Source organism: Etheostoma cragini, chromosome 20, assembly GCF_013103735.1.
Source record: "Etheostoma cragini isolate CJK2018 chromosome 20, CSU_Ecrag_1.0, whole genome shotgun sequence".
NCBI lineage: Eukaryota > Metazoa > Chordata > Actinopteri > Perciformes > Percidae > Etheostoma > Etheostoma cragini.
The window spans coordinates 9893594-9910502 of NC_048426.1; the positions used below are offsets into that span (position 1 = coordinate 9893594).

The window sequence follows — 16909 nt, forward strand, 5'->3', positions numbered from 1 at the left end:
CCCCCCCCACACTTGTTTCTCTTTTATTTCCACGGATTACCCGGTTGCTTTGTATTCTTCATCACATTCTCTGCCCCTCATCACTTCCTTACTCTGTGTCCCTTAGTAATTTGCCGTAGCAGTGTTAGAGAACTCTCTCAGTAAACTCTTTAACCTTTCTTGGTTGACTGCCAGCTCCTCTGTACATTTTGATTCCCCGCCTTTCCCTTTCTTTCGCAATGCATTGCCTCTCATTGTAAAACAGGAAGTGTCTTTGTACCCCATGATAATCACTCCATCTTACGGCTACATTTTCACTTGTAAATCTCATCAAACTAATATTTTGTGTTGTTAAAGCTAGCTAACTGGGGGAAGTTCAACATCCACTAGTTTATAGTCTAGCTCGACTAACACCTCCTGTTTTACAGTGGACTCTGCCAAATAAATGTCAACAGTCTTTAGTGGTTTGACCCACCCTGTAACAGTGGGTGGGTCTCATGGCAACTGCCACCGTCCTTTTCTCCTTTGCTCTCGCTTGTGATTCCATGAGGTAGATGAGGAAAGGAGGCCACTCTAAACTGTTTGAGATTAAGCCGAACCAGATGGTGAAGGCTTCTCTTTTCTGAAGAGTTGATTGTTCCACTTCATAGCTGCTTTCATAGAGTGGTTTTGTGATATTCTGTGTGATGATGGTGGTGGTGCTAGTAGAGGTTAAGCGTGTGTTTGCTTTGCTGTTGAATGGTTTCATTTGAGGATCTGCAAAAGATAAATGGAAACGTGTGACAGAGGAAACTGAATCGCTCACCTCAGGTTCCTCAGTGCATGAAATTTATTGTTTTATTTGGCTAGGAAAAACAATGTCCTTCCTTTTTTTTATTCCAAATTTATCTAGTGCCCTTTACTCCCAACACTTATGTTTCCTTGTGGCAAACTCTACTCAACCCTGCTTGTCCTTCTTCTTTAGAGGGAACCATTCCTTTCCACACTGGTTGCCCTCAGAGTGAACATCTAGGGTGTAATAACTGCTTGGCCTCGCATTAACCACTCGTCATGCGTGTCCAATGAAGACATTAGCCTGCCAGAGGCCCAATTTCACCTATATGTATCTGATTTTACATATATACTGTGTGTGTGTGTATGTATATAATTTTATTAATTTACATGGGAACGGAAAAAGAGGTAGATATATTTTTTAACGTCTTCGCAAATGTCTTATTTATTCCTTCCCTGTTGACCTGGCACCAAAGAATGTCTAATAAATGTCATATATTAAAAGATTAATGAGAAGAAATAAAACATATGGAGAGGATGCACCGGTCTGACACATGACACAAGTGATTTCCTGGTCATGCTTCCACTCCAACTCTTTTTTGGTGTGCTTTTTGATGCACCATAGCAATACAGTAATAGTAAGTTTGTAGCATTTCATTTTACGTTGTCATTTGGTTTGCGGGGCTGTGTTGTTTGTTAGAAGTACTTTACCCTGTTCTTAAGGGTTTTAATCCCTAGATTGGTTCAGAGCATTACAAAGAGTCATGACTGGGCACTGGGCCTACGCCAAGGTCTTCCACCAATTTCATCCAATGAACTTGACTGCAACGGACGTTTAAAGGACATACTGCAGAGACATAAATCACTCTCTCAAGTCAACCAGTTTCATGCATCTCTCTTTACTCCTGTAGCAAAACAGTTTCTTCTACCCGGCCATACCTCTGCTCTTACTTGCCCTTATCACTGCAATAAAGTTTGAATCAGCAACATTGAGAAAAATTGGAGTGAAAGTCAATTTAATTTAGATATTGGCACATAACAATAACAAAATGTCATTGATTTGATGATGCGCAAGCAGGACATACAAGCAAGAGCTGAAATGTGCAATCATGACACATGCAATTGTGACAGTTGGACGTTTTTTTTTCTTTCCAAATGCAGATCAATGCTCCAAACTGCATTAGATTGAGCTGTGAATAGACTGATCCTAGACTTTTGCTTTATCCTACTGCGTTTAAAATGATCACAATTGGGTGTAACTCTTACAATGTCTTCAATCTCTCTCCCTCTGTTCTCACCTTGAAACGTAATCACAACCCCTTTGTATCGGTGAACCCTTTTCCTTGGTGTTCCCTTCTCTTTGCACAATTTCCCACACCTTCTACCAATGCTCTCCTCTATTTTCATTGTCCATTCATTCATTCACTCACTCCTCTCTCACTGCCCCCTCTACAGCCATCCACAGTCTGAAGCTGAGTCGGACCCATGTGGATTGGCACAGTGTGGATGAGGTATACCTCTACAGCGATGCCACCACATCCAAAATTGCACGCACCGTCACCCAGAAACTGGGCTTCTCCAAAGGTCTGTAATGTACACACTGTCATTATCTTCCCACATGATGAGGTGGACAAACGCTTCCCTGATCATACTGTATATGTGTGTTTGTATTTATTAGTGTTGAATTAAAAAAAAAACAGTGTTTGAACAGTTAAAATAATTTGCTCAATCTGTTTTATTCTTACTACTAGCAACTGGATACCTGTACATATTACTACTACAACTACACATATATGGATGATGAAATCAGAAATGGTACACAATATTATACATTTATGACATAGTATTAAAGAAAGGTTTTAATTAGACTCAGTTTACCTTACACTTTTTGACATAAACTATTTGTTTTGCTATATTTTGAAGGCAAACATTTGGTCAAACCAGACTGAGAGTCTGCCGCTTCGCCAGCGGATCTACATTGCTGGGATAAACCCTGACATCATGCGTCGGATGTCCTATCTATCTTTTTTAGTGCCAACCAAGATAATTGGGATTGGTTCAAACAAATACAAACAAACCACAGCATATTTTTTCCTATACTTGTATGATAAGCCAGGAAAGAATGATAAGCCAGAAAAGATCAAATGTTTTATGCTTCCCTTGTTCACTCGGTTTGCACCAAACTTTTTTTCCCCATTTAATGCATGATATACTTGTAGCTGTATTCACATTGTGCCGCCATTTTCTAGTGTTTAACAGTTTGAACACGGCTGGGTACAGATCATTCTATTAACTGGATTAACCCACAAAATCATGCAGTGTCCATCTGCTATTCTCAGGGTCCAGGGTTGATCCAATAACCCTAACTGAAGACACAGCAACTGCAGTTTGACCCCATGTTCAATCTTTGATCTGTCTGGATGACTCCAATCTGATCTCCAATCTCCCAGCTCTATGTTGCTTTTTAATCTCCTGTTTGCAGAGAATAAGAGGAGGAGTTGTCACTGGTTATGTCAATCCCCCTGACACACAAATGCTCAGTGATAAGAAGTCTCCTTAATGCTATCCAGACAGCAGTAAATGCCATTGGCTCCCATCACTATCACATCACGTGACTGGACTGGACTATAGATTCTAAATAGGAACACACACTCGTCTTTGGCCACAGTCACAGCAGGGCTTTATGTCTCACCTACTTGCCTTCTTGGACTCACAACAGCACGTTACTTAAACACTATTAATAGCCTTCTAGTGAACATAGTGGCAATGTGTGTATTTAGAAACACCGTACAGATATGACAACAATTAAGAATAAAAATAGCAATTCAATTCCTCTCTAAATGTGTTTAAGAGCAATTTACTAAACAACTGTTGAACAAGCAGAACATAAATATCAGAACTAATCTCAGTTTTATCTCCAGAGTCGGGCTGTACAAGACTCTCCAGGTGATTTGTTGATATATTTAAGTTAAGTTTTATTTACTCAAGCATCATATACATTTTGCTTACTGCTGTATGTGGTAATCCCCCGCAAGGCCCATTCTGAGCCAGGAAAACCCCTGCTTACTGTACAGAAATCACAAGCAGCTAGATACGATTACTAATAGTCCAACCATGTCCTCTGCTTCCTCCAGCTTCCAGCAGTGGAACTCGGCTTCATCGGGGTTTTGTTGAGGAGGCCTCACCTGAGGACAGAGCCCCTCAGACTACACACATTGTCTTTGTGGTTCATGGGATCGGACAGAAGATGGACCAGGGACGCATTATTAAAAACACTGGAATGTGAGTTTTTAAATAGAAAATCGGATTAAGGATTTGCGTGCATGCATGGTGTTTTATGTCAGTAAAACCACAAAGTTTTTAAACTTTTGTTCCATTATAATTAAGGCAGGTTCAAATTTCTCGCGCACTAACTAAATTCTCGTCTGATAAAATGTTTGAATTGCCATAAGGTTTGTTAGTTGCTGTTTCCTTCTTCTTTTCCGGACACAGTCTGTCTCTCACACTTCTCATTCTGTCATTCTTTTTCCTTTGGCTTTTCTAAAGACAGCTCACATATTTTTTTTCTTTGTATTTCTGTTTGTTATGAAAAAAGCATGATACAATCTAGTTCTTGTAAATGGTTGTAAATTGTGCTTTAGCAATTTTTGTGTGTTTCCCGTGCTCCTGAATAAGCTTATATTGCATGTTGTTTTTATTAACCGATGAAGGGTTTCACATATCAACCTGTGTGGCAGGTCCTTGTGTTTACCGATACCCCTTTTTTGTTCAGCACCATTGTCAAGTATGTAACTACTGCATTTATGGAATGCAAATTTTTCTGTGATGACTACAGTCAATATGTGGACACTGCACATTATATGTTTTCGGCTGTTTAAGCATTTGAATTCAAGTATGTTACTTTCCCGGTGGCTCCGGCATCACAATCTTCCCGCCTAATCCAAAAATGGGTAAAAAGGTTGAGTGTTTTGTACTAGGCTGTAATGTAAATATGTTTAATTCTGCTGTTAAGTTAGTCTTTTCAACATGGGGCGCTTTGGCGAATTACCTTCTTACGCACCAAACATCGTGTGGCCATTCAAGGAACTGCAGATTTCCTTATTTCGGTTGGCTTCAAATAAGGAATGATGTTTTTGTTTTCGCTTGGGCCACATGCTATTTTTAGCTTAATATTATCTGGGCTTTGACCCCCCTTTACAACCACTATTGCATGTATCATATTTTTCCCCTCGTGTTTGTTCATCCAACGCCTCCAATAGTGGAAGTTATTTCAAGTTTTTCTTTTGATGACATTGAACCTGCAGCTTTTATGTCTTGTTATCCTCCCCCAGTCATTCGTTCTTTCTCACCCTCTTTGTCTTCTCTGGCTGTTTCTTTAACTTTTTACCTTGTATTATTATTGACTTCGGTACTGTGGCCAAGACAGCACAATGCATCAAAATGTAAAGGTCCCCTGGCATGAAAATTTCACTTTATGATGTTCATTAATATTAAATGGAGTTCACCCAGCCTGGCTATGACCCCCCAGTGGCCAGAAATGGCCTTTGAGAAAATGAAAGCTTAGATGGGTCGATCTGGAATCTTGCTCCTTATGAGGCCATAAGGGGCTAGGTTACCTCCCCTGTCTCTACTTTGCCTGCCCAAAGAATTTGGCCCACCCATGAGAGAGAGAGACATCATGGCTTTCAAACGAGCAAAGTGGCGGTTGGTCATGGCCACACCCCAAGCCTCAACCTTGCCCCCCCCCTCTCTCCTCAAAATCTCCAGACTCAGAAATGGCACATACTAAGGAAAGCTCGTTATGGGACTTACTGTAGTTGCTGTTATTCTGCACCAAGGCTACATTTTGGAAAATAAACTTTAGATATGGTATAAGGTATTAGGGGACCAATAAGGTGTATATATAAAAGCATCCAAAGAGCACCATGTCATTAGACCTTTAACAAAACTAGGGGACAGGGATTTTTGGCTAATTTGCCTGATGCATTGTATTTAGGAAAGTAATATTCATGCAACACAACATAAGAGAAATATTATGCGGGGTACATATACACTTTGACGTCTAAATATCGCGCTAAATTCCAAAATAATTGTATAATTCCAAACAACTGGGACTCACGCTATATCAGTGTACGTAAACTAACCAGCTGCACCAACATCATGAATCCACATTTCATGTTTCCATGTGTGCCAATCTCTTGAATGCTTTGAGCAATTTTCAGAGATGGATGGTAACCTTGGCACGTAAAACCCAAATTATCAGCATGGCCTGATACTGCTAGCGGATGCTTCAACCTGCCTAACGAGTTCTATTTGGATTTTAAAGGTTCAGCATTTTAATGAGGAACTCTGTCAATAGTAGATATTTGTGTAGAGGCCGCAGTGGGGAAGTTAAAATAACAGGCAGCAATAATCACTTCTGCTCTAAGAGACCTTAAAGGAAGAAGAACACCTTACAGTGTTCTTGCTTTTTTAAGAGTGAAACACCAATGAAGTGTCACTGTAGCTTATCTTTAGCTAGGGCACAGTCTTTTTATGTCTTTGTTTGATGTACTGGGTGGGCTTGCCCCCAACCTTGAATGGCACCACTGTACTGGCCCTGGAACATGAGCATTATAGACAGTAGTACAGAACGTGCAGACCAGATCTTTGTGTGTCCCTGTGTAGTTAGCATCGGGCCACTGACCACGGCTCAGGCCAGCTAAGCAGGTAAAGTAGACCAAGTCAAGCTGCAGGGCACTTTAATCCTAACTCCCAGATCCCTATGGATTGCAGCATGGAGACTTTCCTCAGCCAAGAGGAAAGATCAACCTGACATGTCTAGCCAGTTCCTTGTTTTGCTTTTATTTTTTTGAACCTGAATTAATTTCAGTTGTGTGCCTTTCTGTGTGTCAACAGCAGCAGTGAAAGAGGAAATTGTGGGGGTTTAGGGTATTCTAAAACTGTTAATAAGGTGTGTCCCATGTGCGTCTGCCAACACACGGACGGAGACAACTTCTCTCTTTTGATATTTTATTGACTCAAGCAACCGTACAAATATGGGCACGTGGGTAGCTCTTTTATGGCTGTGTGTGTGTGGTTCTGCAAATAAAAAAATTACTTTGTAAAGGCCACCACACAAAATGAACAGAAACTACATATAGGCTAGTAAATAATAACAATAAACACAGTATTAACTACATTATGTTAATGCAGTGTCACCACTGTAGCATGCAAACAATAAACATAAAATACAACCGTGAGCAACGGCATACAACAATCGCCGTTACACCGGATGATCCGTCACGTGCAACCAAGCTAACAGGTGAAGAGCAAAGACAATGAAATCACCAGCTAACTTACTTTGAATTTAATTTACAAGAACTACAAGCTATTACTTCAACAAGTTTAAATGAACCGACAACACAAGTTATATGACTATGAGATCTCGAGGACGCACACACACGATCTCAACCGTACTGTGGTGGAGGGTCCCTGTAAGGAAGCAGGGCCCTCCTGGTAGCTGGTCTGCTCTGGGTTGCTGCACCGAATGTGGTATTGAGCCTGATGTCCTGGATCCCTCTTAGGATGAGGTCCACCGCTGTACTGTTCTATCTGAGAGAGGTAACTGTTTGCCAACAGTCACTGCCTACAGACGGCATTTTGTACAAAAACGAAAAGTGTCTATTCAAACTTAGTTTACTAGAACCTAATAATTACCAACCTCTAGGGAGTCTTTGTGGGTGCAGCACAGAAATGTCTGTGATGCAGCACTCAACACTCTGAGCATTTATTTCCCTTGCAAACACACTAGCCTGCAGACAGTCCTGTCAAAAACTGCATTAGGTGCTCCATTCACCGACTAGCCACCTAAAAGCCTCTCAGCCTCAATTTACCCATGTAAACACACTACCCCTCTCTCTCTCTCTCTCTTTGTGTATTTAGAGTTTCCTTTGAGCTAATGCTGTATCATATAAGATTAGTAGCATTGCACCCATTGTGTGTGTGCTACATCAGGGAGTAGCAAAGTGGGCGTCATTCTTCTTTCCAACAGTCAAAGTCTGTGAGAGAACTAGTACAAGCATAGACTTTCTAGTCAGTTTGTAGCAGGGCCGGATATATATATATATATATATATATATATATATATATATATATATATATATATATATATATATGACGTTGTTTCTGGAAAAAGTACTTTTACTGCCTTTTTTATCTTATAGTGTTGGCATATCAGCCAACATATGCCCAAATGCACTCTGAAGTGATAACTTTGTCAGTGTGCGATGGTGTCCTCATAATGTATGGTCTTTATTGTTCTGTGTCTATCTAGGCTGAGGGAGGGAGTGAGGAAGATGGAGGAGAAGCATTTTTCGGAGCACAATGACGAGCATGTGGAGTTCTTGCCTGTCGAGTGGCGCTCCAAACTTGCTCTGGATGGAGGTCAGTGTGTGTTTTTCAGACTTTGCATGCCTGTGTGTATGTTGTCTGTTCAGTTTTCGCTTTAAATCTGTGTACAGTGGATGTATTTAATGTGTCTTTCTTATCCTAATTTTAAAATAATTGTGTTGTCAGATTCTTACAGGTTTAAGTGTAGACAGCAGGTAACGGTAAACTCATGACCTGTCCTAACCAGTTCAACACAACTGCAGTGCAAACTATAACTGCAATATTAAGCCTATGATTTAATAAATACTTCTCTGACAGTGTCAATCAAAATTGAACAATGTCTCATCTTTGTAAAGGCAGAATTTATGGCTGAGCTGTTGTGTTGGATTACGTTATATTATTGTAAAGCTATAGCTAATGTCTGGCCACTGAGTATATGAATCCAGGCACCATCATCTGGCATTACATCTCTGTTAACATCTCTACTGTTGTTTTTGTAGATACAGTAGACTCAATAACACCAGACAAAGTGAGGGGACTGAGAGATCTACTCAACAGCAGTGCCATGGACATCATGTACTACAACAGCCCCCTTTACCGGGATGAGGTAAGAGTTGCACACTTCCAGAAACCCCAAATTAGAGTTCTCTATTTAACAATATACACTATCTATTTAAAACTTCTCCACTCCCCGTCTCTTCAGATTACCAAGGGCCTAACACAGGAGCTAAACAGACTCTACACACTTTTCTGCTCCCGGAACCCTGAGTTTGAGGAGAGGGGAGGCAAAGTTTCCATTGTGTCTCACTCCCTCGGCTGTGTCATCACCTACGACATCATGACGGGATGGGATCCGGTGCGCTTCTGTCAGCAGGAGCATCACGCTGTGGAGGCGGAGCTGGACCTACGCTGGATGTCCTACGAGGAGAAGCACGTTTTAGAGCAGCTACAGCTCACAAGGAATAGGTAGAGCTTGCTAATGTAATTCTTCAGTGACTCCTGTCTTGGTTTAAGGGATTGGATGTATACAGTAACTGTAAGGAAGAGATTATCTGGGAGAAAGTAGTCCAAATCTCAGGGATCTCAGATCAGACTTCATTCTGACAAATATGTAATTTACCTTCAGCTCTCTCAAATTTAAACCACTCCCTCCAAATTCAGTATAAAACCTAGCATTTATTTAGGCTATACTACAGTGTGCTGTGTTTCATGTCATGCTCCATTTTGAGGTGCGATGTTGTGTTTCTTGTTTCTTTTTGTGAGGCAGCAGGGTATTTGCGATGCCCCATGATCAAATGGAAGTGAAGAAGCTTTTAATATATCTCCTCAGCACCACCCATCGCCCTGTGTGTGCAATATCATTTAGTGTGCTAATCATTACTTTAGTGAAAGTGCTACTGGGAAAAAGCTTTTTGATCTGAGTGGTACTGAGATTGCTTGCTGTAGCCGATTGGAGAATCGGTATGTCTTGGTAGCTTGAGGTGATGAGTAATGCAGAAAGGCATATTCAAAAAGGACTGTATTGTGACTGATTTTCATGGTACAATTTTGTAGAATTTTTTTCCATTTCATTTTGTTTCTAGTTAATGAACACTATATATATGAACACCTTCTAACAGGTTACAAGAGCTGGAAAATCAACTCCTCTCACTGGAGGCCTCAAAACCCCCGACACGCCCAGCCCTTAAATTTAAGGTAAGATGCTTAATTATTTGAACATACTCCATGTGTACCATTACAATATGGCATTACTCTAAGTCGATAAATAGTTGAGGTTATAGTTGTATTTTTTGCAAGGATATTTGCTTTGAAGGACTTAACAACGTTTCACCACCAAATGCTATGACTTAAGTTTTGGCTTCCTCATTCGATTACATTTTTTAATTTTATATATAGTGTTAAATGATAACAAGAGTCATCTCAAGACACTTTACAGATAGAGTAGGTCTAGACCTCACTATCATTTACAAAGACCCAACAAGTTCCCACGAGCAAGCATTTGGTGCCTGAAACCTCGGACAGACCCAGGCTCCTTGTGGACGGCGTCTGTCGCTGCCAGTTTGGACACAGACAATTGACTCGTGGAATGTAATTATTTGTTGTACCTTTTAAAGGTTTGTTATACTCATGTGTCCATTATTATGGAAACGTTGAGTGTTCACAGCCTTGAGCAAGTGCTTCCTATGTCAATACCAAAGACATTCATGTCGTATTTTCCACTTTTTGTCTCTCAGGTGGAAAACTTCTTCTGCATGGGTTCTCCTCTGGCGGTGTTCTTGGCTCTGAGAGGGATCCGTCCTGGTACCAGCTGCCATCAGGACCACATCCTGCCGACCTCCCTCTGCAGCAGGCTCTTCAATGTCTTCCATCCCACAGACCCTGTGGTCAGTGTCTCGTTGATTGCCCCCAGCCCATACAGATGCTCTCTCTCTCGCTCAGCGTTATGACAACAAGTCAAGATTTCCTTTTTTTAAGTATTTTCAATGGCGAGATTCATAAGTAGGAATTTGCTGTTTATACTGGACTTGCCATTTTGTACTGTGCTCTACGTAATAGCAAAGATAAATTGGCCTATTGTGCAAAAAAAACAAATCCTTGAAGATAAGTCTACTATAGGTAATGTAGCCACTATGGTAGCCATACAGTTAGGCTTAACAATTCACTGTGCCTTCCATATAGATGTTTAAAACTTGATGTATAAATAATATCAATTCTTTTATCCATTTGACCAAGTTTATTATGCAACTCAATTGTTTACAACATATATACAGTAGTGGGTCCCTACTCGGTCTCTCTTTGAACTAATGGGTCCCTGGTCTAAAAAATGTTGAAGACCCCTGCTGTAAGCTAACTACAGTTGTATTGTTCTGTTCAGGCCTACAGACTGGAGCCCCTCATCCTCAAACATTACAGCAACATTGCACCTGTTCAGATACACTGGTAGGAACTTGAATCTTACGTCTTATAACGCTCAGTGTTATCCACACAGTATGTTTTCAAAGTGTCTATTTATCTTCCAGGTGTAGCGAAACTTGCCCCACACCCTATGAGGAGGTCCGGCCTACCTTCCTGACCCCAGTCAAAGAACCGATCTCGGACACTGAGAGCATCCCCAGCCCGAGCACCTCTCCGGTGCTCGCCCGCAGGCACTATGGAGAGTCCATCACCAATTTGGGCAAAGCCAGCATACTGGGTAAGAAACTACCATCACTTTGTTTTTGTTTTAAAGCTTTATGTACATATTTAAAAATGTGACAGTCCTTATTCCATAGTTAAAATCTGTTCTCTTCTGTGAGGTTTAATATTTGAAGTAAGGTAAATTCTCACTTACTATGTCAACAGTGCCATCATGTGGAGGGATGGAGGATGGGCTTATACACTTTGCTTTCCTTTTGAAATAAATTGAATACATGAAATATCAACAAAGAAAAAATAGATTTTTGCAAATCTAACGCAGCATCTCTCATTTTTTTTCTCTCTTATTTTCCATACTCAATATAGGAGCGGCGAGCATAGGGAAGGGCATTGGCGGCATCCTCTTCTCACGTTTCTCCCGCTCCAACAGCCAGCCCTCAGTGGCTTTAGGACTGGAGGTAGGGGCGAACACTGAGGAAGAGGAGCAGAAGCGGACAGAAAGCCAGTCAGCATATGGCCTCTCCACCCTGATTCGGCCCACCTCACCCGTTACTGACACATCATGTTAGTTCATTTAACCCGTCCAACAATAAACAATCCTAGAGAACGTCTCACATTTGTTGTTGGGTTTGGAGGGCACAAATATCAGCTTTAATGTCTCTAATTCTGTCTTACAGTGGAGCTGGAGCGCCGCATCGACTTTGAGCTCCGAGAGGGTCTGGTGGAAAGTCGCTATTGGTCAGCTGTGACCTCACACACAGGTTACTGGTGCTCCCATGACATAGCTCTCTTCCTGTTGACCTTCATATACAAACAGAAGACGACACCCTCTGACCCAGCAGAAAATACTCAAGAGCCAGACTGAAGCAGCAAATTTGTCACAACACATAGACACTTAAATGGTGTCTTATAACCCTGAAGGGGGTAGGTCACCTTTTTGACAAGACAAAAACAGAAACATCATTCGTTTATTTTTTTATGCACACAAACTGCTGAAATACAACAAATCTTATTTTTTTTTCCTATATCTCCCTGTGATGCATCTTATTTAACACGTTGGAACCAATCTTCACAAAATGACTTAATTCCAAGATGTGCATTTTTGTCTCTTTTTATGTAGTTACACACAACTGTGCACTCTGAGGGTGACATTGTTGGACTAGGAACCCCTAAGGAGGTGCAACCTTTTGCCAGTATGGCCACAAGCTACAAATAAACATGGAACAAGAGTCTTATGAGTTTGATGCAACCATTGGAAGAGAGTTCTAACTTCATCCCCAAGTCTTCAACCTTAAACAGCTGCCGCCTGTTGATAAAGTGTCCATATATCTACATCCAGCCTCGCTCCCGCAGACTCATTCCAGAGCCTTGTGACACACCTGTCTGACCTTTGTTTCATGGAGAAGAGAACATTTTAATTTAACCTTTAAAATAAATCTTCAGCTACCACAAATAAAAAAAAACATAATACTAACAAGCAAATGCAATGCCTCTCTTAATTAGCCAAATAATATTACCCATGCAAAATAGTTCTGATTAGTTTTTCCAAACAAAAATGTTGGGCATTATCCCTTTAATAATGTTTTGGAAGTTTGAGGAAACTCATAACAAACATATTTATATAGTTTTTCTTTCTCTGTGATTTTTTAATTTTTTTCATGTTTGCCTCTTTTTAACATTGTCTGACTCTTGAAATAGATATGCACCAAATAAAACCGGAACAAAGCGCCACTTTTATATTGTAACAACTTAAACCGAATGTCCTTTTGGGTTTCGTTTTATGCAAAGTTCAATTTTTGTTAAAGTACGAGGCACAAATTGTCTCTTAACACCAAAAACAGTTACAGTTGAATGTCCTGCAAGACATCAATCGTTCCCATGTGACATTTACTGTATATGCAGAGGTTTACAACCACATGAGGCTTTTATCAAGACATGCATGTCTTCGCTCTGAAACGAGGGCTGGACATGAAGAGTTATTTTCTTACACCCGGTCAATTATTTTTAAATCTCTTTGTCATATCATTTACAAGACAAGGTCTCACCCAAAACTATAATTCAAACTAATGCTTCTATATTAAGTAACGGTTATGAAGAGAATTTTCTCTGCTGTATCTTTTTATATTTAGATGAAATCAGTGGAACTGGATGTATTTTTTCCTAAATAAGAAATGTTTTTCCTAGTGATATCATCTCTGGGAAAATTTAATTCAAACGTGCAGCCAAATAACATTTATGTGTCTAACTTAATAGCTGCGTGGCATTAGTCATTCTAAGGCATACTCCACGGAAAAGTAATTGGGGTAAGAAATAGCTCCTTTTATTATTTTGTGATACATCACAATCAAAATTGTATCTTGCCTTTTCTTGTGAACATTTCACACTTTCCTCTTTTGAGCAATGGAAATCTCAGCCTTTGTTTTTATTTGTGTGAAAGGTTTTCTTAATTTAGAAAAAAAGGTGTATTTCTCAGCCACCAGGTGTGTCGTTGCCTAATTGATACTACTCATAAATTTACTCCAAAAAGAAAAGAATGTGGACAACTGTAGACAGCAAATCAATGTTTTCTAAACATTTTTTGCTTATCATGGCTCATGCCTTAGGTTTGTCAGAGCAGTTCTAAAAAATACATAATAAATAAATAATACTCCTGTAATGACGCATCGTGCGTCGGTGGATTGTCATCCTTTTTAAAAACACGCCCAGTAAGGATTAGGCAGAAGTTAGGAAACGTACTCACTTGGCACGCAGTGGTATGAATGATAGATGGATGCTGGAGCAAGAAGACATTGCAGAGAGTGCCAACACACATCTAGGAAACTGCTTTGTGTTCTTCATTGAACAGAAAATCACTCATGATTGATAATGGACTTTTAATGAAATCATAAGACTTTTGAAGGGGATGAAGAAATGGAATTACCCTTAGATTTAAGTTAGTCACGTGACAAACTTGATCAATTGTCAGTGTCAAATTTTCTTTTTGTGTTCAACTTGTTCTAATATGGTAGTTAAATGAGAGCTATTTTTTTAATTTGCTATGGTGAATTCTGGTGTTTTACTGCTCCTCTCAATCAGGAGCTGTTGTTGACTGGTCCACCACAGAATGGAATCCATTTATTGGTATTTAATGTCTGTCATAAATGCAAAGGCCTACAGACTGAAACCAGGATGCCTTTTAGATGACCAGATATGTGACCAGGGAGAAGTATGGAAACAGGGGCAAATACAGGAGATTGATATGAAACATTTTCTACAATTGATCCGTTGGATCATTTGACCATTCATTGACTATGAATTGCACAGAAATGATGTAGAAAACAGCCAAATGTTCATTACATTTATTTTTTTGCTCAGCATGTGTTGCAATGCAGCAGTAGATGCAGAAAGCAGTTTTAATATGTTACTTGGACAGTAGGCATGCAGTTTACCTTGGAGACCTTTTGTAATACAAAATACAAGGACAGTTGCAGTGTTGCCTCTGTATCTTTAAGCGGCAGTGTGTGAGTTCAGACACTTCAAATGCGTTTTTTTAGTGTGGACAGGCCATGGCAGTGACAACAATGTCCTGCCAGTGTTTATGATTTGGCTTTCCTTTTCCAAAATGTATGTGATCTTTGCATATTTTCCATTCTAGCAATTCTTAATTCAAGCACATATTTTCCAACTATGTTTACTCTGCTTGAAAGACATACGAAGCTAAAAGAGAACTAAACTGGAGAGCATTAAAGAAAACCTTTGTCAAGATAAATCATACTTTTGACAGAATGAGCATTAAATGCACAGCATTTTGAATGATAACAGTATATTTTTTGTTAAAGGAACCACAACCATCAGGGAAATGTCTGTTTTTAAATGTTTTGTTGACCAGTTTGAAGCCATAATTAAAGGTCTCATGGCATGAAAATCTTATTTTATGAGGTTTTTCAACATTAATATGAATCCCCCAGCCTGCCTATGGTCCCCCAGTGGTTAGAAATGGGGATAGGTGTAAACCGAGCCCTGGGTATGCTGCTCTGCCTTTGAGAAAATGAAAGCTCAGATGGGCTCATCTGGCATCTTGCCCCTTATGAGGTCATAAGGGACAAGGTTACCTCCCCTTTCTCTACTTTGCCCGCCCAGAGAATTTGGCCCACCCATGAGAGAGTTTTGAATTTTGGGAAAAAGACTTCAGATATGGAATTAGGAGACCACTAAGGCCTACATAAAAGCATCCAAAAAGCACCATATAATGGGACCTTTAAGGAAACGGATCAACCACTGTTACAGATGTGCTGTCATTCTTTAAAATGTTCAGAGGGGCCTGCAACCAAACGTAATTAGTCACCGGGTGAAAGAGAAATAAGCATTGCAGTCGATTGTGAATGATATGTGTTTGATTTGCGTCAGATACCACTGTTGCTCTAGTGTTTTTGTCTCTCTTTAGACCTGTGCAATAACCCATGTCTGTAATGGATTCTAACTGCCATCCAAAGCACTGTATTTATTTCCTTTTATTAAAGCATTTCTTTTTTTGGATTCAGTAAATTATCTTCTTCTTAATCTGTCATATCCCACAGATAATAGGATGGGGAAAATACTGAACTTGTTTATGCCGTCGCGTAGGAGGAGGTTGAAATCACCAGAGGAAAATGCTATCACTGCTCACTTCCAGACTGATTTTTGAGGACAATAGAGCGGCTTGTTCGTCTGAAACTCAGACCAGATTCTTTCCAAGGCACCCCCTGATGAGAATGACAACGCTGACTTATGGATCGTGAATAGGCCGCATTGTAATCCACAAGAAGTCATTGTTTCCACATGAGTTACTGCTGCTTTAATGCAGTTTAGCAACATCTGCAAAGGCAAGGCACACAGATGGGACCATTTAGAACAGAGGTGATTCTCATAAATAATGCATTTGGCCCTGCTGTTCTATGTTTGACCAGAAGAGGTCAGTCATCTATAGGTAATACTGGAACAAAGACTCCCATTGACCATCTGTTGTCCAGTGCCCTTTTTCTATTTCTATTTCCATTTATTGCACTTTCCTAATTGAGCTATTTAAACAGCTGTTAATGCTCTCATTTATGATTGTGTGAATTGATCAATTCTACTATTAGGTTGGTAAGAGAAATGTTAAAGTAGCATAAAATACGTACAAAGTTTCACCCACTGAAATATCACCAACTACAATCCAAATGCTGAGAAATTGAAATTGTTTTTTGTTTTTTGTTTTTTCCCCAAATGTAACTCATGCAGATAGTGTAAACCTCCCCTTACATCCTCCGCCTCTCTACCCCCTTTACATCATCTACCTCATCCACATCATCTGCAGCCAAGCCATCTCTCCTCTCCATCGGACTCTCCCGCTCTGCATCTGACTGACTCATATGTTTACTCTGCAATTAAAACACAGCCTATAAAAGGCAATGGGTCGGGTGCCAGACGCTGATGAGGGGGTCAGACCAGCAGGGAGAGGGGTTATAAATCGCTTTGATGCTGAGCGTAGTCTGAAGGCCCAGATTCCTGAGCTGGAGGACTGCAGCTGAGCGAGTTCACCAGGCTCCTGAGCCAGAAACACTGATGATTCATGAGTCTTTACTGCAGATCACTTGGAGAGAGTGTGTTGGAGTGTGAATTGTGCTGCTGCTTTGGAAAGAAAAGAGACAGCAGC

General features: G+C 40.3%; 1 protein-coding gene and 1 long non-coding RNA gene across 3 annotated transcripts in view; one reads left to right on the forward strand and one right to left on the reverse strand.

Moving 5' to 3' along the window:
* Nucleotides 1-6657, reverse strand: part of LOC117935663 — a 10500-nt gene extending 3843 nt beyond the window's left edge. The window contains exons 1-2 of the long non-coding RNA XR_004654802.1: nt 6647-6657; nt 5256-5260 (exon numbers count right to left, since the gene is read on the reverse strand). This is a non-coding gene — a long non-coding RNA (uncharacterized LOC117935663). The remainder of the gene's footprint in view (nt 1-5255; nt 5261-6646) is intronic.
* The window catches only part of ddhd1a (DDHD domain containing 1a), a 23994-nt gene extending 9359 nt beyond the window's left edge, over nt 1-14635 (forward strand). For both annotated transcript variants that reach the window (XM_034858014.1, XM_034858015.1), the window contains 11 exons: nt 2206-2334; nt 3885-4032; nt 8066-8175; nt 8622-8728; nt 8825-9087; nt 9741-9816; nt 10356-10505; nt 10997-11061; nt 11142-11314; nt 11623-11820; nt 11934-14635. In XM_034858014.1, the coding sequence (XP_034713905.1) occupies nt 2206-2334; nt 3885-4032; nt 8066-8175; nt 8622-8728; nt 8825-9087; nt 9741-9816; nt 10356-10505; nt 10997-11061; nt 11142-11314; nt 11623-11820; nt 11934-12121 (1607 nt within the window). In that variant the 3' untranslated portion in view covers nt 12122-14635. The remainder of the gene's footprint in view (nt 1-2205; nt 2335-3884; nt 4033-8065; nt 8176-8621; nt 8729-8824; nt 9088-9740; nt 9817-10355; nt 10506-10996; nt 11062-11141; nt 11315-11622; nt 11821-11933) is intronic.
* Nucleotides 14636-16909: the final 2274 nt, after the last annotated feature.